Source organism: Dipodomys merriami, unplaced genomic scaffold (assembly GCF_024711535.1).
Source record: "Dipodomys merriami isolate MVZ:Mamm:240054 unplaced genomic scaffold, mDipMer1.0.p SCAF_357, whole genome shotgun sequence".
Taxonomy (NCBI): Eukaryota; Metazoa; Chordata; class Mammalia; order Rodentia; family Heteromyidae; genus Dipodomys; species Dipodomys merriami.
This window is the reverse complement of record NW_027205126.1, coordinates 286,909-310,705: the sequence shown is the minus strand read 5'-3', so window position 1 is coordinate 310,705 and position 23,797 is coordinate 286,909. Positions and strand designations below refer to the sequence as shown.

At 46.1% G+C, this 23,797-nt stretch overlaps 1 protein-coding gene across 2 annotated transcripts in view; it reads left to right on the top strand.

The window, feature by feature from the left end:
* LOC138804114 (ubiquitin carboxyl-terminal hydrolase 8) overlaps positions 1-23,102 on the top strand; it is a 49,510-nt gene extending 26,408 nt beyond the window's left edge. The window contains exons 8-19 of one of the 2 annotated variants that reach the window (XM_069988377.1): positions 56-218; positions 3,400-3,544; positions 4,552-4,757; positions 7,563-8,141; positions 11,920-12,000; positions 12,300-12,562; positions 14,981-15,193; positions 16,288-16,498; positions 18,803-19,039; positions 19,593-19,735; positions 22,070-22,202; positions 22,305-23,102. In XM_069988377.1, the coding sequence (XP_069844478.1) occupies positions 56-218; positions 3,400-3,544; positions 4,552-4,757; positions 7,563-8,141; positions 11,920-12,000; positions 12,300-12,562; positions 14,981-15,193; positions 16,288-16,498; positions 18,803-19,039; positions 19,593-19,735; positions 22,070-22,202; positions 22,305-22,490 (2,560 nt within the window). In that variant the 3' untranslated portion in view covers positions 22,491-23,102. The remainder of the gene's footprint in view (positions 1-55; positions 219-3,399; positions 3,545-4,551; positions 4,758-7,562; positions 8,142-11,919; positions 12,001-12,299; positions 12,563-14,980; positions 15,194-16,287; positions 16,499-18,802; positions 19,040-19,592; positions 19,736-22,069; positions 22,203-22,304) is intronic. The other variant, XM_069988378.1, reaches the window with a different exon arrangement.
* Positions 23,103-23,797: the final 695 nt, after the last annotated feature.

Here is a 23,797-nt window from a genome sequence, read left to right as displayed (position 1 = left end):
ATATTCATATACTAGGATCTTTTGTCAACTCTATACAAATATGAATACATTTCAGAGTCACTGCTAGTCGGATTGAAGCAAACCTCCCGGATGATTCAAAGGACACATGGATGAAAAGGGGAAATGTGGATTATGTGGTACTTCTTGACTGGTTTAGTTCTGCAAAAGATTTACAGCTTGGAACAACTTTACGGAGTCTGAAAGATGCACTTTTCAAGGTTAGCAAGTTTCCTTGTTAGTTTACTGTTACTGCACCCCTTCTCTGGTTGTTGAGAAGTCATAGTGAGTCACTTTTCTTAAAAAAAGATCCATCATGCTTTGATTAAAGAATTTTTTTTTGTTTTTGTTTTTTGGTGCCAGTACTGTCACAAAAATGTACTGGGGGCTTGAACTCTGGGCAAGTTTGTTCTTTGTCTATCTCTCTCTCTTTCTGCTTATAGCTAGAGCTCTACCATTTGAGCCACACCTTTAGTTCCTAATTGTAGAATTTCTTAAATTTCAGATTAAAAAAAATTAGTTTCAGCCGGGCACTGGTGGCTCACGCCTGTAATCCTAACTACTCAGGAGGCTGAGATCTGAGGATCATGGTTCAAAGCCAGTCCAGGCAGAAAAAGTCCATGAAACTCTTTTTTTTTTTTTTTTTTTTTTTTTGTTTGGGTCCGGTCATGGGGCCTGAACTCTGGGCCTGGGCACTGTCCCTCAGCTCTTCAGCTCAAGGCTAGCACACTCTACCACTTGAGCCACAGCGCTACTTCTGGCTTTTTTTTTCTTTGCTTATGTGGGCTGAGGAATCGAACCCAGGGCCTCATGCATGCAAGGCAAGTGCTGTACCACTGAGCCACCTTCCCAGCCCCCCATGAAACTCTTATCGCCAATAAAACACTCAGAAAACTGGAAGTGATGGTCTGCCTCAAGTGGTAGAGCAATAACCTTGGAAGAGCTGAAGGACAGCACCCAGGCCCAGAGTTCAAACTCCACAACCGACAAAAAAAAGTTTCAAATCAAGCTGGGTACCAGTGGCTCATGCCTATAATCCTAGCCACTCAGGAGACAGGTCTGGAGGACTGGAGTCCAAAGTCAGCCTGAGGAGAAGAGGCTGTGAGACTCTCATCCCAAAAAGGCCAACTGGAGGGGCTGGGAAGGTGGCTCAGTGGTAGAGCGCTTGCCTTGCATGCATGAGGCCCTGGGTTCAATTCCTCAGCACCACATAAGTAAAAGAAAAAAGCCGGAAGTGGTGCTGTGGCTCAAGTGGTAGAGCGCTAGCCTTGAGCTGAAGAGCGAGGGACAGCGCCCAGGCCCAGAGTTCAGGCCCCACGACTGGACCCAAAAAAAAAAAAAGGCCAGCTGGAGGACATGGTTCTCATGGTAGAGTGCAGGCTGAGCAACCATGTGGAATGCCCTAGATTCTACGCTGATCAAAAGTATACATGTGTACATTAAGAGTAAACTCCTAGAATCAGCATTGGCATTTTCTTTTTTATTATCTTGATGCCAAACCAAGATGTTCTAGAGGAAGATTGGAAGATGGTTCATTTAACTATAAAAGATACCATAAAGCCAGGCACGGTGGCACCCAACTGTGACTGTAACCCCTGGGAGGTCAGTGCAGGAGGATTATGAGTTTGAGGCCAGCTACATAACAACACTGTCCGCAAAAACAAACCCAAACAAACAAAATATGAATAACGTAAAAAGAAAATACTTTGTGGTAAAATAGGTGATGAAGCTCTGATTTCCCTATATCTACTGTTGAATAAGAAAATAGAGCCGGGCGCTGGTGGCTCACGCCTGTAATCCTAGCTACTCAGGAGGCTGAGATCTGAGCATCACGAGTCCAAACCAGCACTGGCAGGAAAGTCCCGTGAGACTCTTATCTCAAATAAACCACTAGAAAACTGGAAGTAACGCTTTGGTCAAGCGGTAGAGTGCTCACCTTGAGCTGAAGAGCTGAGGGACAGCGCCCAAGCCCAGAGTTCAAGCCCCATGACCAGTCCCCCCTCCACCACCCCCCCAAAAAATAAAATAGCCAGCAACTCTAGGAATTGGGCAACAGATTAGGTTAAGTCATCGAGCAATATAAATGGCTAGTAAGCATGGGAAAAGATGTTTAACCTCATGAAGGGAGAAATTCTGGTTAAAATAAGAAACTGTCCTATGTCCCCCAATTTGGTAAAAATACAAACATTTATACTAAGCATTGTTATAAACTGTTGGTTGAGTAAAATTGGCTTGCCTTTTTTCAAACAGCATTTTGGTGTAACCTTCAAACTTTTAAACCCAGCAACTCTATTCCTAGGAAATTACTCAAAACAAATACACAAGTGTTTATTTTTAAATGATCACCTTAAAGATGAACAGTGCACACTCAAATCTTTTAAAATGTTCTTGTCAGTACTTCCGCTTCTGGAGTTTCCCTGAGAGAGGTGATTAGATGTGTATGTGTGTGTGTGTGCAGAAACATTATTGGTGTGCTAAAATAGAGTGGGTCAGCCAGTCAATGGTGGCTCATATCTGTAAACCCAGATGCTCAGAAGGCTGAGATCTGAGGATCTCAGTTTGAAGCCAGCCTGGACAGAAAAGTCTGAGAGATTTTTATCTCAGGTTAACCATCAGAAAACCAGAAGTGGTGCTGTGGCTCAAAATGATGGAGTGCTAGCCTTGAGCAAACATGTTCAGGGACAAGGTCCAGGTCCTGACAAGCCCTACAGCCAATAAATAAATAAATACATAACCATTGGCCCAAAGTAGAGTAGTCCTTATAAGTGACAATACAGCTATTTATTAATAAAAGATGTCCATATGAAAGAAAAGCAGCATCCTAAGGGTTGCATTGCTTTAATAAAAATAAAGTCCACAACAGAAGTGTGTGTCTAGATTGAAAATTTCCTAAGAATCAAACTACAGAATGTTACATAATAATAAGCTACAAGGGTCTGGGAAGGTGGCTCAGTGGTCGAGTGCTTGCCAAGCATACATGAGACCCTGGGTTCGATTCCTTAGTACCACATAAGCAGAAAAAGCCAGAAGTGGAGCTGTGGCTCAAGTGGTAGAGCTCTAGCTTGAGCTGAAGAGCTGAGGGACAGCGCCCAGGCCCAGAGTTCAGGTCCCACGACCAGCAAAAAAAGCTACAAAATGTTAAGTGATATTTCTGAGTGGTGAGGGAATTTTCACTTCATGTTTTGTTTTCTGATTTTTCCCCCTAAGGACCATGAATCATTTGTGTAGTTTCTGTCTTTTTAAAATAGTACAAAAAGCTCTTAAAAACATCATCTACATCTATTATCTACTGTTAAATCTTACATTTATTTGTCCTGTTTGCATCATGTAGAAAATGAGTCTTGTCTTGAAGGGAAGAGTTTTGAGACTGAAACAGTAAAAACGTAATTCCCTATTTTCCAGTGGGAAAGTAAAAGTGTCCTGCGCAGCGAGCCTCTGGTTTTAGAGGGAGGCTATGAAAACTGGCTCCTTTGCTATCCCCAGTACACAACGAATGCCAAGGTCACTCCACCCCCACGAGGCAAGCATGAAGAGGTGTCTATCTCATGTATGTATGTGAACATTTTTGTTTAAAATTGCTTCAGTAAAATAGAAAATATATTATGTTTCCATGGTTATATTCTTTTTTTGGGGGGGGGTCCGGTTGTGGGGCCTGAACTCTGGGCCTGGGTGCTGCCCCTCAGCTCTTCAGCTCAAGGCTAGCGCTCTACCTCTTGAGCCACAGCGCCACTTCCGGCTTTTTTCTTTTTGCTTATGTGGTGCTGAGGAATCGATCCCAGGGCCTCATGCATGCAAGGCAAGTACTCTACCCCTGAGCCACCTTCCCAGCCCCCATGGCTATATTCTTAATCGTATATGTCAGTGTTTGTTCTGCTGCCATTTGCTTTCAGGCAGTAAAACAAAACAAAAACCAAATAGCTCACATCTGTAATTCTAGCTTTTCAGGATGCTGAGATCTGAGGATAACAGTTCCAAGGCAGCTCTGGCAGGAAAGTCTATGAGACTCTTCCCCACCCACCAGTCTTCCTCTGTTGTTGGGCTTGATCTCAGGGCCTGAGTACTATCCCTGAGCTTTTTCACTCAAGACTAGTGATCTACCACTTTTTGTGCCACAGCTTCACTTCCAGTTTTCTTTTGGTTAACTGGGGATAAGAGTCTGGTGGACTTCCCTACCTGGGCTGGTTTTGAACCATGATCCTCAGATCTTGAGTAGCTAGGATTACAAGCATGAGCTACCTGCGCCCAGCCAGTGATGCTCTTATCTCCAGTTAACTACCAAAAAGCAAGAGGTGGAGCTGTGGCTCAAGAGGTAGAACATGAGCCTTGAGCACATATGCTCAGGGACAGCACTCAGGGCCCTTGAGTTCAGTCCCCATGCCCAGCATATACAAAATACAGGCATTCCAGAAGTCTGTGTTTTCTTTAAGGTTGTTAATGATTTTTATTTCATTTAGTTTAAGTTTAACTATTCCATGTAACATGCATGAAAAATATAAGTATTATTTATGGAAGTTACTGTTCTTTCAAAAATGTTATTCTCTTTGGGAATTTTAGTGGATTTTACTTACCCCTCACTGGAAGAACCGGCTCCCTCCAGACCTCCTGGCCATGTTGCTCCTCCTGTGGAAGTAAATGACAAGGTCACCTTGATAACTGTCCCTGAGGAGAGGAGGAGAGCGCCCGCCAAACCAATCGCTGCTTCCAAAGCGGATGTTTCACCTCTCATTCAGCCAGGGCCCATTATCAAGAACATTCCACAGGTACTGTTTGGATGTCCTTAAGTATATAGTATAGAAATGAAGTTGTTTATATAAGAAAAGCATCTTGTCATCTTTATTTATAGAAATGAAGTTGTTTATATAAGAAAAGCATCTTGTCATCTTTATTTTCTTTTGTTTTTTTTTTTGTTTTGTTTTGTTTTTGGGTCCGGTCGTGGGGCCTGAACTCTGGGCCTGGGCGCTGTCCCTCAGCTCTTCAGCTCAAGGCTAGCGCTCTACCACTTGAGCCACAGCGCCACTTCCGGCTTTTTTCTTTTTGCGTATGTGGTGCTGAGGAATCGAACCCAGGGCCTCTGGCATGCAAGGCAAGCGCTCTACCACTGAGCCACCTTCCCAGCCCGTCATCTTTATTTTCACAACAAAGTTTTTTATTATTATCCATCCCCAGGACTACAGCTACATTAGACTAGACAGTGGTGAACATTTCAAACAGGGCTGCTAACCATTTCCCACAAACAGTGCCAATAACATTTTGTGTTTCCACAGTGGACTGGAACACCTCTGTGGAATCTTTCTTGTACTTTGACAAGTAGTACAATTGTCCCCAGTAGCTGCTGGGGACTGGTCCAGACGTCCCGAGGATGACAAAATTAGCAGATGTTCAGGTCCTAGAATTTATCCACCTCTTCCCTAGGCTTTAAATCATCTCCAGGTTCTTGGTAATGTGGTGTAAGTGCTATTCAATAGTTGCTATGCTATGTTGCTGAGAGAAGAAGAGGCCTCTGACAATGTATACGCCATGTAAAGCATTTTCAGCATGGAACCCTGGATTTGGAGGGCCGACCACTTTCTCAGATAGTTTGGGTTTTATATGAAAGATATTTTAGTTTTCAAATGATTTGTTTTATTTGATTTTGACATTTTAAGAATTTAAGGTTTTTAAGTAATAACAAGTTAAGAAATTACAGCTTTTTCTCATTAGATTACTTTTGAAGAAAGATTAATTTCCCTTTCCTATATATTCTCCAGTAAGATTTTTTAAGCATTCATTTCTCATTCTTTCCCAAGATATGTTTAAACAGTATTTTTTCATTAGAAGTGGATATTGATTCGTAGGGCAGGCTCTGAATAGAAAACTTAATCGGGTATGATAGTGTGCACCTGTAATCCCAGAATTCAGGAGGTAGAGTCAGGAGTCCAGCCTAGGCTATAGTGCAAGACACTGTCTCAAAATAGAAAACAAGCCAGATATTGGTGGTTCACACCTATAATGTTTAAAAATGATGACTCTGGTTGCAGGATGGAGAAGTTGGAGGCTGTTTTGTAGTCTGGTGGGCGGGGGGTTGATTGGCAGATTGGCAGGTGGGAGCACAGATAGAGGTATCGCTGTGTGGAGGAAGACGGTCAGGCTGCAGAAGGGTTTGCGAGGAACATTCACAAAACTCTTCTGGGTTTAGTTTGTGTAGCGAAAATTGGAGAGTGGTTGCATTTAGAAGGTAAGGACTGTAGCCAGGCACTAGTGGCTCACACCTATAACCCCAGCTACTCGGAGGGCTGAAACCTGAAGATCTTAAATTCAAAGTTCAGGCGTAAAAGCCTGAGAGACTATTAGCCAGAAGTAGAGATGTGGTTCAAGTAGTAATATGTCAGCCTTCAGTGAAGAAGCTAGTACGCAAGAGGGCAAGCTCTGAGTTCAGGCTCCAGTTCCAACACAGACAGACAGACAGACAGACAGACAGACACACACACACACACACACACACACACACACACACACACACACACACACACACGGGGCTGGGACTGTAGCTTAGTGGTAGAGTGCTTCCCTACCCACACACATACACACACACACACACACACACACACGGGGCTGGGACTGTAGCTTAGTGGTAGAGTGCTTGCCTACCACACATACACACACACACATGGGGCTGGGACTGTAGCTTAGTGGTAGAGTGCTTGCCTACCCCCCCCCCCCACACACACACACGGCTGGGACTGTAGCTTAGTGGTAGAGTGCTTGCCTACCACACATGAAGCCCTGGGAACAACTCAGAACCACATAAACAGAAAAAGCCAAAAGTAGCACTGTGGCTCAAGTGGTAGAATGTTAGCCTTGAGCAAAAGAAGCTCAGGGACAGTGCAAGGCCCTGAGTTCAAGCCCCAGGACTGGCAAATAATAATAATGGCAAATAATAATAATAATAATAAGCATGTTTGTGGGAGGAGATTACAGTTTTGAGATCTATGTGTGACCCTCACATGAAGCTAATGGTCCAAGAGGAATTCGCTGTGCCATGTCTGGGCTTTTTTTTTTTTTTTTTTTTTTGTCGGTCGTGGGCTTGAACTCTGGGCCTGAGTGCTGTCCCTCAGCTCTTCAGCTCAAGGCGAGCGCTCTACCACTTGAGCTACAGTGCCACTTCCGGTTTTCTGGTGGTTTATTGGAGATAGGAGTTTCACGGTCTCTCCTGCCCGGGCTGGCTTTGAACCGCGATCCTCAGATCTCAGCCTCCTGAGTAGCTAGGATTACAGGCGTGAGTCACCAGCGCCCGGCAAACATTTGGAAGAAATTTCTTTTTTTTTTTTTTGGTCGGTCGTGGGGCTTGAACTCTGGGCTTGGGCGCTGTCCCTGCGCTCTTCAGCTCAAGGGGAGTGCTCTACCGCTTGAGCCACAGTGCCACTTCCTGTCTGGGCTTTTTGTTCTAGCATGAATTGAAAATGTAACTGAGGTTATAGTTCTGAATCTGGTCATGTTTTGCCACTTGGTGGATGAGGCCAGCCGAAACAACACAAAGCAATAAAAACAAACACAAACGGCATGTTTTGCTCGTTCTGTTTCTTTAGATTGATCGTACTAAAAAACCCACAGTGAAGTTGCCTGAAGATCATAGAATAAAACCTGAAAGTACAGGTCCTGAGCTGTCTCCTCAGAATGGAAAAGTTCTTCCCGATCGATCCACCAAACCCACATTACCCCCCGTGACCGCCATGTTAACAGATGAAGAGAAAGCCCGCATCCATGCAGAAACTGCTCTTCTAATGGAGAAAAACAAGCAGGAAAAAGAACTTCGGGAAAGGCAGCAAGAGGAACAGAAAGAGAAGCTAATGCGGGAAGAGCAAGAGCAGAAAGCCAGACAGAAACAAGAAGCTCGAGAAAATGAAACCACAGAAAGCGAGCCGAAAGCCAAGGAGGAAGAGGAGAGGAGAGACGGTGAGCAGGCCAGGAAGGAAGGCAAGGAGCCCTCAGTGAAGAGGGGCAGAGAACTAACAGGAATGAAAAGACAGAGTAGAAGTGAGCACGAAATGTCTGATTCCAAGATACCTATGGAAGGAGAGAAAAGGTGTCCAACTCCGGAAATGCAGAAAAAGTCAACAGGAGATGTGTCTCCTCTAGCTGTATCGGGAGATACCAATGCAGGCAAGGTAAGCAGAAGCAAGCAGAGACAGAGTGTGTGTAGAGGTGATACTGTGGCATCCCACAAATGGGCTGCCATTCTGAGTAGTTAGTTGCTGGAAGGGATAGATTGTCCTCCACCCCCATTTTCTTACCACTTTCTTTGGAGCCAGTTGACTACATTTTGGGATTGTGTCAGTGACCCTTTGCTTTCTACATTTCCCTTCTTGCTCTGAGTTCAAACCCCAAAACCACCTCTCCAAAATACATAGACGAATGGAAAAGAGGACCCAGAAATAAGCCTACAGCCATCTGATTCTTAGCAAAAGTACACACTGGAGAACAAACAGCCTGTTAAACAAATGGTGCTGCAAAGTGGACAGCCACTTATAGAAGACTGACACTAGATGTCTGTCTCAGAACCTTACAAAAGTCAATTTGAAATGGATCACATGGGCCTTCGTGAAGGGTTGGAGACAGTTCAGTCCACCCCAGGGCCATATGAAGCCTGTCCCCTCCGCAAGGGGATAAAGTGCAAATGTGTTTCTCATTGGCTGTCCACAGCCTGTAGCCTGCATTGATCATTTGTTGTAGGTGATGCTGTGAATGTCCAAACAGCCCTTGGAAGGAAATACAGTTCCCCTTTTTTCTTCTCAATGTAAACATGAAACTGAAACTACTGGAAGAAGACATATGTAACACACTTGAAGACAAAGACACAGGCAGCGGCTCTCTGAAGTGTCACATGGCAGCTGTGTGTCTGGGGTGCCATGCCACTCTGTGTAATTGAAGCCCCTGGCCTGCTCTTTTCCTTGGGCATCTTGGCTCTTTGGGTGTGCTGTGCTGACATAAACATTTTAGGATCTTTTTTTTTTTTGTTCTAGTTGTGGGGCCTGAACTCTGGGCCTGGGCACTGTCCCTCAGCTCTTCAGCTCAAGGCTAGCGCTCTACCAATTGAGCCACAGCGCCACTTCTGGCTTTTTTCTTTTTGCTTATGTGGTGCTGAGGAATCGAACCCAGGGCCTCATGCATGCAAGGCAAGCGCTCTACCACTGAGCCACCTTCCCAGCCCCAGGATCTTTTTTTTCTCTATTTATATGAAGAATGTTACAGAGATGCAGCTGAAGATTGCACTGAAATCTGTAGATCATTCTTAGAAATATATCCACTTCACAATATGACTTCCGATGCATGAAAATGTGAGGTCCTTCCACATTCTAGTTTCTTCTTCATTCTCTTTACCATTTTATGTTTTTCATTGTAGAGGCCTTTAAGTTCATTCCTAGGACCTTTCTGTTTTTGTGGCACTGGGGATTGAACTCAGCATCTTGTGCTTGCTTGACCGTGAGCTACCAGTATCATGCCCCCTGGCATTTTTGTTTTAGTTGCTTTTCAGGTAATGTATCGTAGTTTTCTTTTTGCCTGTGGAAAGTTTGCTTTGGTCCTCTATCTTCCTCCTCGTACCTCCTGAGTAGCTAGCATAGAACATTGATGCTATTGAGATGGGTCTCACTTACCTCTTTGCCCAAACTGGCCCTGAACCCTGAGCCTTCTGAGTAGCTGGGATTATAGGTGTGAAGCATCACATCGAGCAGTTTTCTTATTTTTGAGGCTGTTGGGAATGAGATTGTTTTTGTGGTTTCTTGCAATGTTCTTTATGGGTATATAAGAAAGTAGCTAAAGCCAGGCGCCAGTGACTCATGCCTGTAATCCTAACTACTCAGGAGGCTGAGATCTAAGGATTGCGGTTTAAAGCAATAAACCACAATCTCTGATAAACCACTAGAAAACCGGAAGTGGCGCTGTGGCTCAAGTGGTAGAGCGCTTGCCTTGAGCTAAAGAACTGACAGCGCCCAGACCCAGCATTCAAGCCCCGTGACCGACAAAAAAAAAAAGAGAGAGCAGCCAAGCTGGGTACAAGGGCTCACAATAGAGATTGGGAAGATGGAGGCAACTGGAGTCTAGCCCCAGAAAAAAGCCAGTGAATCCCATGTCAATCAGTGTTGTGTGTTCAGGGGTAGAAAAGGTTGGCGCCTGAGAGTATCTCCTCAGGGCCTGGCATGGTAGGGGCGGAGGTAAAGAGCACTGACATCTGCACTGCTTGCCCCAGAGCTCCGTGGTCGCCTCAGGAGTACATTACCCTGTGGTGGGAAAAGGGCTCCCACAACGGTGTTCCACCTGACAGTCGGGAGGTACCCCAGAAGCCGAGCAGTCTTCTGGTCTGGCCTTGGACTGGGCCACCATCTTCTGAGGCTCCCAGGCTAGGCTCACTGCCCGACTGCACTCTCCCTCCCAGGCTGCTTCGCCTGACTGTACTGTACAATCCCAGCACAGTGGCAGGTCTCAGGCTCCCAGAATTGTTCCTTGTTGCCAAGTTCCCAGAGTAGCTCAGTTTTGGACAGTAGACTGCCTTCATGTTGGAGCCCAGCTATGGCTCTGGGAAGTGGAGAATGGCAAAATAGATTTCTTTTCCAGTGCTGGTCTGTCTGCTCTAGAGATCCTTGTCACACCTGAACTCTACAGTGTGGACTTCCAGCTTGGCTCCCAACTAGTCTGTGGTCACCACAGTTGTCTGATTACCTTGTGGCAAGGGAATCAGGTGGCAGCCACCCCTGCCCCGGGCTAGAGAAGGGGCTGAGGCTTTGCCACATCCCGATGAACGATGAACGTTCATCACTCTCCTCCTGGAATGCAGTCTGTCAATTGTTACCCTGATTCTTCTCGTTCTTAGTTGCAGAGGAAGCTTCTGTTTTCTGTCTTACTCCATAAGTCCTGCCTTTTCACTTTGAACACTAAATACTTTTTTTTAGTGCCATTCCTAGAGCTTGAACCCAAAGCCTGTCCCTGACCTCTTACTGCTCAAAGCCAGCACTCTAGCCCTTGAGCCACAGCTCTACTTCCAGCTTTTTTGGTGATTAATTGGAGATAAGAGCCACACAGACTTTCCTGCCCAGGCTGGCTTCAGTCTTGATCCTCAGATCCCATGCTCCTGAGTAGCTACGATTATAGGTGTGACCCACCAGTGCCTGGCTAAATACATATTCAAAAACAGCAGAATTCACAAGTTCTTATGCTTCAGGCATGTTTCTGAAATTGCCAATTCATATTAATGCTACCCTTATCTAGGACATTTCTAGTATGAAAAGTAATAGCTCCTGCTAGCTGGACACCTGACTGTGGGCCTGCTGCTCAGAGAGCTAACACAAGAGAGATCACTTGAACACGTAAGTTGAAGACTACTAGGCTATATAGCTAGACCTCATCTCTAAACAAAACAATATACTACACCCAGAAGTGGAGAAATTAAGCCTGTATACCAAAGCTAACTGTATAAGAGAATTAGAACTTGTAAACACTTGGATTTAAGATACAATTTAAACATTATTCACCAAGTACTTACTATATGCATATATTTTCCAAACTTTATAATAGTACTCAGCTTACAGTTGAGCTGAGGGTAGAGGTTGTTTGCCTGAAAGTGCATTAACTTCTAGAGCACCAAGACTAGTTTCATCTCACTGAGCTAGAGGCAGGCTGAGAACCTAGAGCATTCATGCTGCAGACTCATTTACTCTTAAGTACACAAACGCCTGGCTTTGGGCTGTCTGTCCCACGTTGGGAAAAGTTGAGATTGATTCCTTGTATGCTCCTTTCGGTACGTTTCTTCCCTTTGTGCCTCTTGAGTAGTATGGAGGACAGCAAGGGAAGGCTTTTTGAATGTTCAGTGTAGGTACATATTTGTATATGTGAAATTTTAATAGAGGGGAAAATCGATTTTTTTTTTCCTTCTCCCCCTTCCCAAACTAGGCGCAGCGTGAGCCCTTGACAAGAGCGCGGAGCGAGGAAATGGGGAGGATCGTGCCTGGGCTGCCTTCAGGCTGGGCCAAGGTAAGGCCAGAGTCCTCCGGAGCGCTTCACGCTGGAGCGCACAGCACCGCTCCTCACGAGCACCGTGGCTGTGTGCTCTCCACTGCCAGCAGCCTGCCGCTGTCATTTCCCGGCAAGTGGAGGGCAGCAGCTATCACCATTTTCCTCAGATTCTCTCGTCTCCACATAAGTGTGTGACTCACATGTGCAGGGTCCTAATCCCCAGCCTCCCCAGTGTCACAGTGAATTGGGAGAATACTTTGGAAGGTTTGTCTCTAGTGCCCTCTGGGTGTTTGACCTGTCTTTTCTTCTTGTCTCAGTTTCTCGACCCAATCACAGGGACCTTCCGCTACTACCACTCACCCACCAACACCGTTCACATGTATCCACCGGAGATGGCCCCTTCCTCTGCTCCTCCCTCCACCCCCCCAACGCACAAAGCCAAGCCCCAGGTCCCCGCCGAGCGCGACCGGGAACCCTCCAAGCTGAAGCGCTCCTACTCCTCCCCGGACATCACCCAGGCCATTCAAGAGGAGGAGAAGAGGAAGCCAGCAGTGACCCCAGCAGTGAATCGGGAAAACAAGTCAGTTCTGCTAAAGCCCCAAAACTGTGGGAATGTGCTGAGTATAAGACCCCACCTAACATTCCACTGTGTTCAGAGCAGATCAGAAAACCCTGTGGGGGACTGGGAAGGTGGCTCAGTGGTAGAGTGCTTGCCTTGCCTGCATGAGGCCCTGGGTTCGATTCCCCAGCACCACATAAGCAGAAAAGCCAGAAGTGGTGCTGTGGCTCAAGTGGTAGAACACTAACCTTGAGCTGACGAGCTGAGGGACAGCACCTAGGCCCAGAGTTCAGGCCCCACGACCGGCAAACAAAAAAAAACAAAAAACCTGTGGGAGTCATTGTGACCATTGTGATGTACCACAGAGAAAAACATAAGAAAATGGCCTTGATTTTTCTCCCTGAGACTAACAGTATGCCAGAGGATTATGTGCCAAGGATGTGAGAGATTGTCATCAGCCAAGGATGTGAGAGCAAAATTTTCCTGTAGCATTAGAGTAATATGTATTACTAGTAGCCGGGCGCTGGTGGCTCACGCCTGTAATCCTAGCTACTCAGGAGGCTGAGATCTGAGGATCACGGTTCAAAGCCAGCCCGGGCAGGAGAGACCATGAGACTCCTATCTCCAATAAACCACCAGAAAACCAGAAGTGGCGCTGTAGCTCAAGTGGTAGAGCGCTCGCCTTGAGCTGAAGAGCTGAGGGACAGCGCCCAGGCCCAGAGTTCAAGCCCCACGGCTGACAAAAAAAAAAAAAAAATGTATTACTAGTGTCCTTGATTGCATGCCTGCCGTTCGGTTCAGTAGGTTTATTTACATTTCTCAAAGTAGCATCTCCTAGAGATAGATCCTCAGCTTTTAACTACTTTGTTTGGGATGATTCAACAGACTTGATAGGTTGGCAGACTACTAGGCTAAGGCTCGAGTCAGCTATAGTAAGTCATCTGGAGGTGGTTTCAAGTACACAGGAGATGTGCACTAGCTACATACACACTTCCATTTCATCATAGGGCTTGTTTCCTTACATATTGGCCTAAACCAGGCCCTGGTGGCTCACACCTGTAATCCTAGCTACTCAAAAGGCTGAGATCTCTGAGGATCGTGGTTCAAAGCCAGCCCAAGTAGGAAACTCCATGATACTCTAGCTCCAATTAAGTACCAGAAAACTGGAAGTGGAACTGTGGCTCAGAGATTGCACCCAGGCCCTGAGTTCAAGCCTCAGGACCAATAAAAGGGGAAAAAAATGGCCTATCGCAGAAGTCTACACTACAGATGGCAATATTATGGTTTTTCCATTTATTATGCACTTCATTAATAGGTATTTCCAAGTAGGCTGTCCTTAGACACGAAAAAGTAACACATTCCAACATAGTTGGTATTTTCTTCCTAAGAACTTACCAGGTAGACATGTATTTGAAAGAACCAAAATTCTGTTCATAGAGCTATGGATGTTAGAAATTGCAGTGACTGGTGAGATTTTAATTTCCTTTTGAATCATTATTACATTACTAATTTGAGCGGTATTGTCAAGACTGTCAAGTATAATTTTTAATGTGAATTCAAAAGTGAAGAGAGCACATGAAAAGTACTTGAAACTAGTTTGCTCTGATCTCCATATGACCTCAAGGGCTAGAAGCAAGAAGAGAAAAAGATCTGTCCATTAAGAAAGTCCTAGTGCCAGGGCAGTTCTGGGTCCCCGTGTCCCAGCCTGCTCTGGGAAATGGCTCTGTGCCCGACACATGGCGCTCTGAGCTATTGTTCAGCATGGCTCGTCACTGTTTTGGAATGTGTTTGGTGCAACTAGAAATTGAATTTTATTTTATTTTTTTGGGTCCGGTTGTGGGGCCTGAACTCTGGGCCTGGGCACTGTCCCTCAGCTCTTCAGCTCAAGGCTAGCGCTCTACCACTTGAGCCACAACGCCACTTCCGGCTTTTTTCTTTTTGCTCATGTGGTGCTGAGGAATCAAACCCAGGGCCTCAGGCATGCAAGGCAAGCGCTCTACCACTGAGCCACCTCCCCAGCCCCTAGAAATTGAATTTTACTTCAAATTGGACTAGCCCATCTGAAGCTTAGGATCAGCTTAGACAACAGGCATTTGTACGCAGATCACCTGTGCCTCCTTTTCTATGTGGTCTGCCACAGCGATGAGTATTTTTGGTGGTGGCGACGTTCAAATATGTAATAATGCCAACTTCCTTGAAGTCTTTGAAAACTCCTAGTTCGTGAAAAGCTAGAGACTCTTAGGCCGCCTATAGAACCAGGGGCTTTATGTGTTGTCAAGGGAGGACCACAGGATGCAGCCAGGGCTAGCCTCATTACCCGATGTCTGCCCTGCCCTGGTGAGTTAATGTGCCTGCAGAAGAGCCACTAGAGTCTGCTGCCATTTGTAGTACAGAGCTCAGTTTTATAGACTTTTAAGACTCATACCTTCTCTTTATTAGGCCAACATGCTACCCCAAAGCTGAGATCTCGAGGCTTTCTGCCTCTCAGATTCGGAACCTCAACCCTGTGTTTGGAGGATCTGGGCCAGCTCTTACTGGACTTCGTAATTTAGGAAATACTTGTTATATGAACTCTATATTGCAGTGCCTCTGTAACGCCCCCCACTTGGCTGATTATTTCAACAGAAACTGTTACCAGGACGATATTAACAGGTAAATACATGTCTTTTGCAGTGTATGGTTCAAAGGATAATGTCTCTATGTTTACTGTTTCAGTCCATTTTGTGTTATATGACAAAGTACCTGAGGCTAATTGATAAAAACCAGACATTTTATTTCCTCATAGTTCTGGAGACAGGAAGCCCAAGGTAAAGGTGCCGAGGTCTGGGCAGGGCCTTGCTTCACCCTCATACAGCAGGAGAAGGGCACGAGAGGACAGACTCCTCAGGCCTTTCCTGAGGGCACCTCCCTCATTCATGAGGTTAGCCATGTGGCCTAGTCACTTCTTAGCATACTTTTTTTTTTTTTTTCCTGTTGTGGGGCTTGAACTCAGGGCCTGAGCACTGTCCTTGAGCTTTGTGCTCAAGGCTAATACCCTACCACTTTGAGCCATAGCTCCACTTCCAGATTTTGGGTTGATAATTGGAGATGAGTCTAACAGCTTTTCCTGTCTGGGCTGGCTTCAAATCACGATCCTCAGATTTCAGTCTCGTGAGTAGCTAGGATTACTGGTGTACCAGTTCCTTAGTGCGTACTCTTAGTGCTGTCAAATAGGCAACACTGAATGTAGAAGGGACACATTCATGCCATAGCTAGCACTTTGGCACTCGGATCCAGAGAAGTGACATTAGAAGACTTTCCTAATGTGGAAAAGCCACGTGCCAGTGGCTCATCTCACCAACTCCTCAGGCTAAAACCCAGAGGAGCCGTTTGAAGTCAGTGTGGACAGACAAGTCTGCAAGATTCCACCTCCAGCAAAACAGCAGGCTAGTGGCATGGCCCAGGTGGTGTAGGGTGCCTGTAGTAAACACAAGGCCCCGAGTTCTAATTCCATTACCACTGAACATTTAAAAGGACAATTTAAAAAAATTTAAAGATAATTCCCGTAGTAGAAGACAGGCAGTCTGTTAAGAGGAATAGGGCTTGTGGCCAAAGTAAAGCACATTGGAAGACTATAAACAAAGACTGTAATAAATCTGTGAGTATTTTAGTGTAGGAATACAGTATGTGAATAATGTAAGGTTGGCATCAGCCAACTGTACTGTAGTTTTTCAGCTTTTTCTTTATTGCTGTGTGTGTTTGCACAGGTCAAATCTGTTGGGGCACAAAGGTGAAGTGGCAGAAGAATTTGGAATAATCATGAAGGCATTGTGGACAGGGCAGTACAGATACATCAGCCCAAGAGACTTCAAAGCCACCATTGGGAAGATCAACGATCAGTTTGCGGGGTACAGCCAGCAAGATTCACAAGAGCTGCTCCTCTTCCTCATGGACGGCCTCCATGAAGACCTGAATAAAGTAAGATTCTCGCTCTTCCCAGTCACAAAGGCAGCCTTGCCCAGTAATGCAATACAGAATCCAGGGGTGACTGTCCAGTGGTCATTTATTCTAATACACTTGAGTGTACTGGACAGGGCATGGCTTATACTGAAAAAACTCCTGATGAATGTAACGCAGGTTGAACACCCTGTTTTGAAATTCTTGTAGACCAGAAATATTTAGGATTTCAGGTTTGGGGGGAGTTTGGAATAGTTACGTATATGTAACTATATTTTGCATTGCAACTGCAGTCTAAACAGAAAACTCACTTGTTTCATATAATATTGCGTATATATACACACATGTATAAGGTATATACACACATATGTATAATGCACATACACATATATGTACACACATATACATATATACTTGTATATATACCTTAGACACATGTTAGGTAGTATTTTTTAATGTACATAACAAAATAATTTTTACTTCCTGATGTGTAATTTCCACTTGAGGCATTGTGTTGGGCAGTTAAACAGTTGAGGGTTTTTGGTGCTGCTGATGAATTCTTGTTCCCAATGGTGCTCTACCACTTGAGCCACTCTGGTCTTTCATTTCAAAAAGTTTTAGATTTTGGAGCATTTTGGATTTTTCACATTAAAGGTTCTTGATTAAATGGTCACAGAATTGCTGAGTAATTTGCACCTGCTAAAATAGTTGTTGAGAAATTATTTCTTGTGAGCAATGTGAAAGTAAAAAATCATGAACATGGGTCACAATAACCTGAACCTGTTTGTTGTGTAATTATATATTACTGCATATTTTTACTACATAGTATAGTGTGTTCTTTTTGTGCATGATATTTCTTTCTTTCTTCTTCTTTTTTTTGATCCAGTTGTGGGCCTGAACTCTTGGCCTGGGCGCTGTCCCTCAGCTCTTCAGCTCAAGGCTAGCGCTCTACCACTTCAGCCACAGCACCACTTCCGGCATTTTCTTTTTGCTTATGTGGTGCTGAGGAATCGAACCCAGGGCCTCAGGCATGCAAGGCAAGCGCTCTACCACTGAGCCATCTTCCCAGCCCCATGCGTGGTTTTTCTTGAAACACGCAATTCTACAAATAAGCTTCTCCATTTGTGTAGCTTCTTTTTTTTTTTTCCTGATTCTGGGGCTTGACCTCAGAGCCTGGATGCTGTCCTTGAGTTTGTTTTTTTGCTCAAAGCTAGTGCTCTACCACTTTGAGCCACAGTGCTATTTCCAGCATTTTAGAATTTTTTTTTTTTTTTTTTTTTTTTTTGGTCAGTCGTGGGGCCTGAGCTCTGGGCTTGGGCACTGTCCCTCAGTGGTAGACTAGAGCTCTACCACTTGAACCACAGCGCCACTTCTGACATTTTCTGCTTATGTGGTGCTGAGAAATCGAACCCAGGGCCTCAGGTATGCAAGGCAAGCGCTCTACCACTGAGCCACCTTCCCAACCCTTTGTGTAGCTTCTTAACTACCACACTGTCCTATCTTTCTCAGGTATCTTTGCAATCACCATTCTTTTTCTGTGTCCTTAATTATCAATGTAGTTGTACAGAGTACAGTTTTTTTGTCTTGTTTTGTTTTTGTTGGTTGTGGGGCCTGAACTCTGGGCCTGGGCACTGTCCCTCAGCTCTTTAGCTGTTGACTAGTGATCTACCTCTTGAACCTCAGCCCCACTTCTGGATTTTTCTGCTTATGTGGTACTGAGGAATCGAACCCAGGGCCTCATGCATGCAAGGCAAGCACCCTACCACTGTGCCTCCTTTTCAGCCCCTCCCTTTTTTTTTTTTTTTTTTTTTTTTGCCAGTCCTGGCACTTGAACTCAGGGCCTAGTTACTATCCCTGAGCTTCTTTTGCTCAAGGTTAGCGCTTTACCACTTGAGCCACAGTGCCACGTCTGGCTTTTTCTGTTTATGTGGTACTGAGGAATCAAACCCAGGGTTTTATGCATGCTAGGCAAGCACTCTGGCACTAAGCGATATTCCCAGCCCCTAGTTATCATTCTTAACACTGAACATACGTACAAATGTCAAGTGCACACTGGGCAGTCATGGTGCGCCCCTGTTATCCCAGTGCTTGGGAGGCTAGGGAGGCTAGCACAATCATTCAAAGCCATAAAAAACGAGCTGGGGAAGTGGCACTGTGGCTCAAGTGGTAGCATGCTAGCCTCAAGCTGAAGAGCTCAGGGACAGCGCCCAGGCCCAGAGTTCAGGCCCCATGACCGACAAAAATAAATACATACGTACATAAATAAATATTGCCGCCTTTTAGGTATTAACATAGCATTTTAAATCTTATTTCTATTATTTCTAGGCTGACAATCGGAAGAGGTATAAAGAAGAAAATAATGATCATCTTGATGACTTCAAAGCCGCAGAACATGCGTGGCAGAAACACAAGCAGCTCAACGAGTCCATTATCGTTACGCTTTTTCAGGGTCAGTTCAAGTCCACAGTACAGTGCCTCACCTGCCACAAGAAGTCGAGGACGTTTGAGGCCTTTATGTATCTGTCTCTACCGCTCGCATCCACGAGTAAATGTACATTACAGGTGAGTTTAAGACGGAGAAAAAGTAACTTAGATAAAAATGCTATTTATGCTAAGTACCAGTAGCTCACACCTGTAATCCCAGCTGCTCAGGAGGCTTAGATCTAAGGATCATGGTTCAAAGCCAGCCAGGGCAGGAAAATTTGTGAAGCTCTTATCTCCAGTTATCCACCAAAAAGCCAAAAGTCGAGCTGTGGCTTTAGTTGGTGGAGCATAACCATTGAGCAAAAAAGCTCAAGGTCTGGGTGCTCGCCCAGACCCCCAGTTCCAGTCGCTGTTTTATGCTGACTTTAACTTAGTCTATGTTTTGTGTTTGGGCTTTAGCTGGGGATGGCAGTGGGTGGTTTGGGCACACAGGGTGTGGTTGCAGTAACTTAGCTTCCTCCAGGGCCCAGGCTCTCCCCACTCCAGCTCTCTTCTGCTTGGGCACTGGTGCTCTGTCACTGGTGAGGCTTCATGCGTTCTGCAGCCTGCAGCCAGCTTCTTGTGCGAGGTGCCGCTCCCTGACACAGGGTGGAGGCTGAATTGCCCACGTCTGCTACGTGTTTTTCCCCAGGATTGCCTTAGGTTATTTTCCAAAGAAGAAAAACTCACCGACAACAACCGATTTTACTGCAGTCACTGCAGAGCCCGGAGGGACTCCCTGAAGAAGATTGAAATCTGGAAGCTGCCACCGGTGCTTTTAGTGCATCTGAAACGGTAAGGGTGCGCACCGCGCAGGAGCATCGCTCTGCAGGAGCACAAGTCTTGTGGCACTGCAGCTACCATGACACCAAGAGCCACGGGCAGGGAGGCGATCAGAGCAGGAAAGAGAAGGGAGAGGGAGAGCAGAGGGACGCTGCCAATGTCTCAGCTCACTCCATCAGAGATAGAAAAGCTTTATGTAATCACATCCAGTGACATGCATAAAGTGCTACACAATATAATCTAATACAGATAAAGTTTAACATTCAAGCCATGCCTGTAATCCTAGCTACTCAGAGACTGAGATCTGAGGATTGCTGTTCAAAGTCAGCCCGGGCAGGAAAGTCCATGAGACTCTTACCTCCAATAAACCACTAGAAAACCGGAAGTGGTGCTGTGGCTCAAGTGGTAGAGCACTCGCCTTGAGCTGAAGAGCACAGAGACAGCGCCCAGGCCCAGAGTTCAAGCCCCATGACCGACCAAAAAAAAAAAAAAAAAATTAGGGCTGGGAAAGTGGCTCAGTGGTAGAGCGTTTGCCTTGCATGCCTGAGGCCCTGGGTTCGATTCCTCAGCACCACATAAGCAAAAAGAAAAAAGCCGGAAGTGGTGCTGTGGCTGAAGTGGTAGAGCGCTCGCCTTGAGCTGAAGAGCTGAGGGACAGCGCCCAGGCCCAGAGTTCAGGCCCCACGACCGGACCCAAAAAAAAAAAAAAAAATTAACAATACTGGCTACTCAGGAATCTCAGATCTGTGGATCACGGTTCGAAGCCAGCTCAGGCAGGAAGGTCTGAGATCCATATCTCCAGTTAACCAGCAAGAACGTGGAAGTAGAGCTGTAGCTCAGGTAGTAGATTGCTAGCCTTGAACAAACATGCTAAGTGACAGCACCAAAGCCCTGAGTTCAATCCCCAGGACTGCCATGGAAAAAAAAAAGCAACACATGATTTTGAAATGTAATTTTTATTTTTTATTATTATTTAGGGGGGGGCTGGTCATGAGGCCTGAACTCTGGGCCTGGGCGCTATCCCTCAGCTCTTCAGCTCAAGGCTAGCGCTCTACCACTTGAGCCACAGCACCACTTCCGGCTTTTTTCTTTTTGCTTATGTGGTGCTTAGGAATCGAACCCAGGGCCTCATGCATGCAAGGCAAGCGCTCTACCACTGAGCCACCTTCCCAGCCCCAGGAGATTCTTATTGCTTGTATTAATTTCAGTATTGACAGTTAGTTCAATGTCTTTTGTGCATGTTTGGTAACAAAAGGTATAGCCATTCTATAGCTGAATACATATTAATTATTAAATATTGTCCTTGGCTATATCCAAAAATCCTATGTGGGCAGGAGCTGGGCGGAGCTCCATGGTGGAATGTGTGAAGGCCTCATGTGCGAAGGGTCGCAGAGCTGGAAGAAAAAAAATGTTGCTCATTTTGAAATAACCGTGCTCCATGACATTATTTGGTGTTTAAAGGATGCAAGGAGCCAGGCGCTCACGCCTGTCATCCTAGCTACTCAGGAAGCTGAGATCTGAGGATCATGGTTCAAAGCTAGCCTGCAGGAAAGTCCATGAGACTCATCTCCAATTAACCACCAGAAAACCGGAAGTGGCGCTGTGGCTCCTGTGGTAGAGTGCTCGCCTTGAGCTGAAGAGCTGAGGGTCAGCACCCAGGCCCAGAGTTCAAGCCCCACGACCGACCCGACAAAAACATTAAAAATTAAAAAAAAAAAAAGATGCAACAACAATGCGGCACCATTGTTGCCACACAAGACTTTGTCCAAGGAGCTTGGGGCTCCAGTCCCCCCAAGTCCAGCCTCCCAGGCCTTGTGCAGTCAGAGTGACGGGTACCGTCTCCCACTCGCCATTTGAACTCGGGCCTTTACCTTTGTTAGGCAAGCAGTCTACTCGCGCTGTTCCCCGGTTCTCTTTGCTTTAGTTTGGGATCTTGTACTTTTGCCCAGGCTGGCCTTGAACCTTGATCTCCCTACTACCAACCTCCACCTACCTTCTGAGTAACTGTGATTACAGAGAGACCATGTTTGCCCAGGGTCTGTTTTCCAGGGCTGATTTAATACAATCCTCTTGCCTCTCCCTACCCTGTGGTTGGGATTACACATACATGCCGCCATGCTGGACCACGTACTACTGTTAATGAGTTTTGCCTTTGTAGCATATGTATCCAACAGTCCTAGCTGACCCAGGGATCTGGGAGCAGGGTGTAGAGCTACTGTGCTGTTTGGTATGAGGTACATGGTTTGCTGCCTGTAGCCTTGGTCTCCTCTGTAAAACAGAAGCGGACCCTGTGTGTACGGGGTCCTTTCCAGCATTCTCACTGTGCCCGTGACGTTCGTTCCGCAGCTTCTCCTATGATGGTAGATGGAAGCAGAAACTGCAGACGTCCGTGGACTTCCCGTTGGAAAACCTGGACTTGTCACAGTACGTCATTGGTCCAAAGAACAGCTTAAAGAAGTACAACTTGTTTTCTGTCTCCGTAAGTATGTCCTGACTCGAGCCAGTGGCTCTTAGAGAAAGCATGCGTTTCACACGCTTGCTGGCCAGTGCGTGTTCACTGCTCTTGTGTCTTGCTGGGCAGAATCACTACGGCGGCCTGGACGGTGGCCATTACACAGCCTACTGCAAGAACGCGGCGCGGCAGCGGTGGTTCAAGTTTGATGACCACGAAGTTTCAGACATCTCCGTGGGCGCGGTGAGATCCTCAGCCGCCTACATCCTCTTCTACACTGCGCTGGGCCCGCGGGCCGCTGACATGGCCACATAGGAGGGAGAGCTTCGCGCTGATCGCGTGCCGGCCCTCGGCAGCCGCTGCTCACTCGCTCCCATGGCGGCGGTGGCGCGCAGCGGCTCCGGGCGCGAGTTCGAGAACAGTGGGCGCCATTACTTCAGGTCAGTGTAACGACGACACCAAGCAGGTGTCACAGCAACTTTTGTAGTCTGCTCCAAAGGTCAAATAACGAAGTAGCTACGCGTTACCCTTCCCCCGGCCTGAAACCATCGCCACCCTCACCCTCCTTTTCACTGATACGGCCTTCCCCTCCCCTGCCTGGTGTATGAATACTCTAGAAGATTAAAGCAGATAGGAATGTACGTGTACAGATTATTGCACACTTGCACAGCAATCCGATGTACATATTTAACGTGTCCTTTTGTGAAGCCTAGCACTCAGGACGCTTTTGTTTTCCTTCCAGCCCATGCTGAGTAACTGCAGCGCTTTCCTAGGGAAATGACAGGGCAGAGCTATTTTTCCGTTGGCTTTAGGCTGTATTTGTGCACTAAATCTTTATTCTACAAACATGGAAACTTTCTTTAATTTTTTAAAATGAGAATTTCATTTACATCTACATTAAAATCTTAATGAAAAATTAACTTAAAACTGTTTAAGTGTCCTGTCTTTAATGCTGCATCTTGACAGCCCTCTGTGGCTTTTCCACGCTGTGGCTCAAGTGGTAGAGCGCTAGCCTTGAGCTGAAGAGCTGAGGGACAGCGCCCAGGCCCAGAGTTCAAGCCCCACAACCCGGGGAGGGGGGATGGGGTGGAGGGGAGGTGCATTAGGCACTGCGCCAGAACAGTGTTCTATATTGAAGGAGGAAAAAGGTTAGCGCTTACCTCAGCAACTCAGTTGCTACACATGAAGTCAGCTTTGCAATTTCATACAAGAATGATGTGAACGTGCTGTGAGGCGTTACCTGTAAAATACTCAGGGCCAAGCAGCAAGCATGGCGCTTAGTGAATGCTCAGGGAGAAGATGGATGCACGGGTTTCAAAATGTAAAGTTGGAAACACTCCACATCCTTTAAGTAAGCAGAAGCCCTCAGGTACTCGGCCCAACACTGTCACAAACACTGGTTTGGGTCTACGCGAGCTTTCTTTTCCCTCTGTGAGGATTAAACTCTGAGCCGTAGAGCAGCCCTGCCCAGCCCTGGGCACAGCCTCCCAGCTGGGAACTAAATTACTGAGCCCCATGAAGAATCTTGGGAAAGTAATTCGTATTCTGACCATACGTAACTGAGATGTGTTATAATCGAAATCCGCCTTCAATTAAAAAACAACAACAGGAAGCCGGGCGCT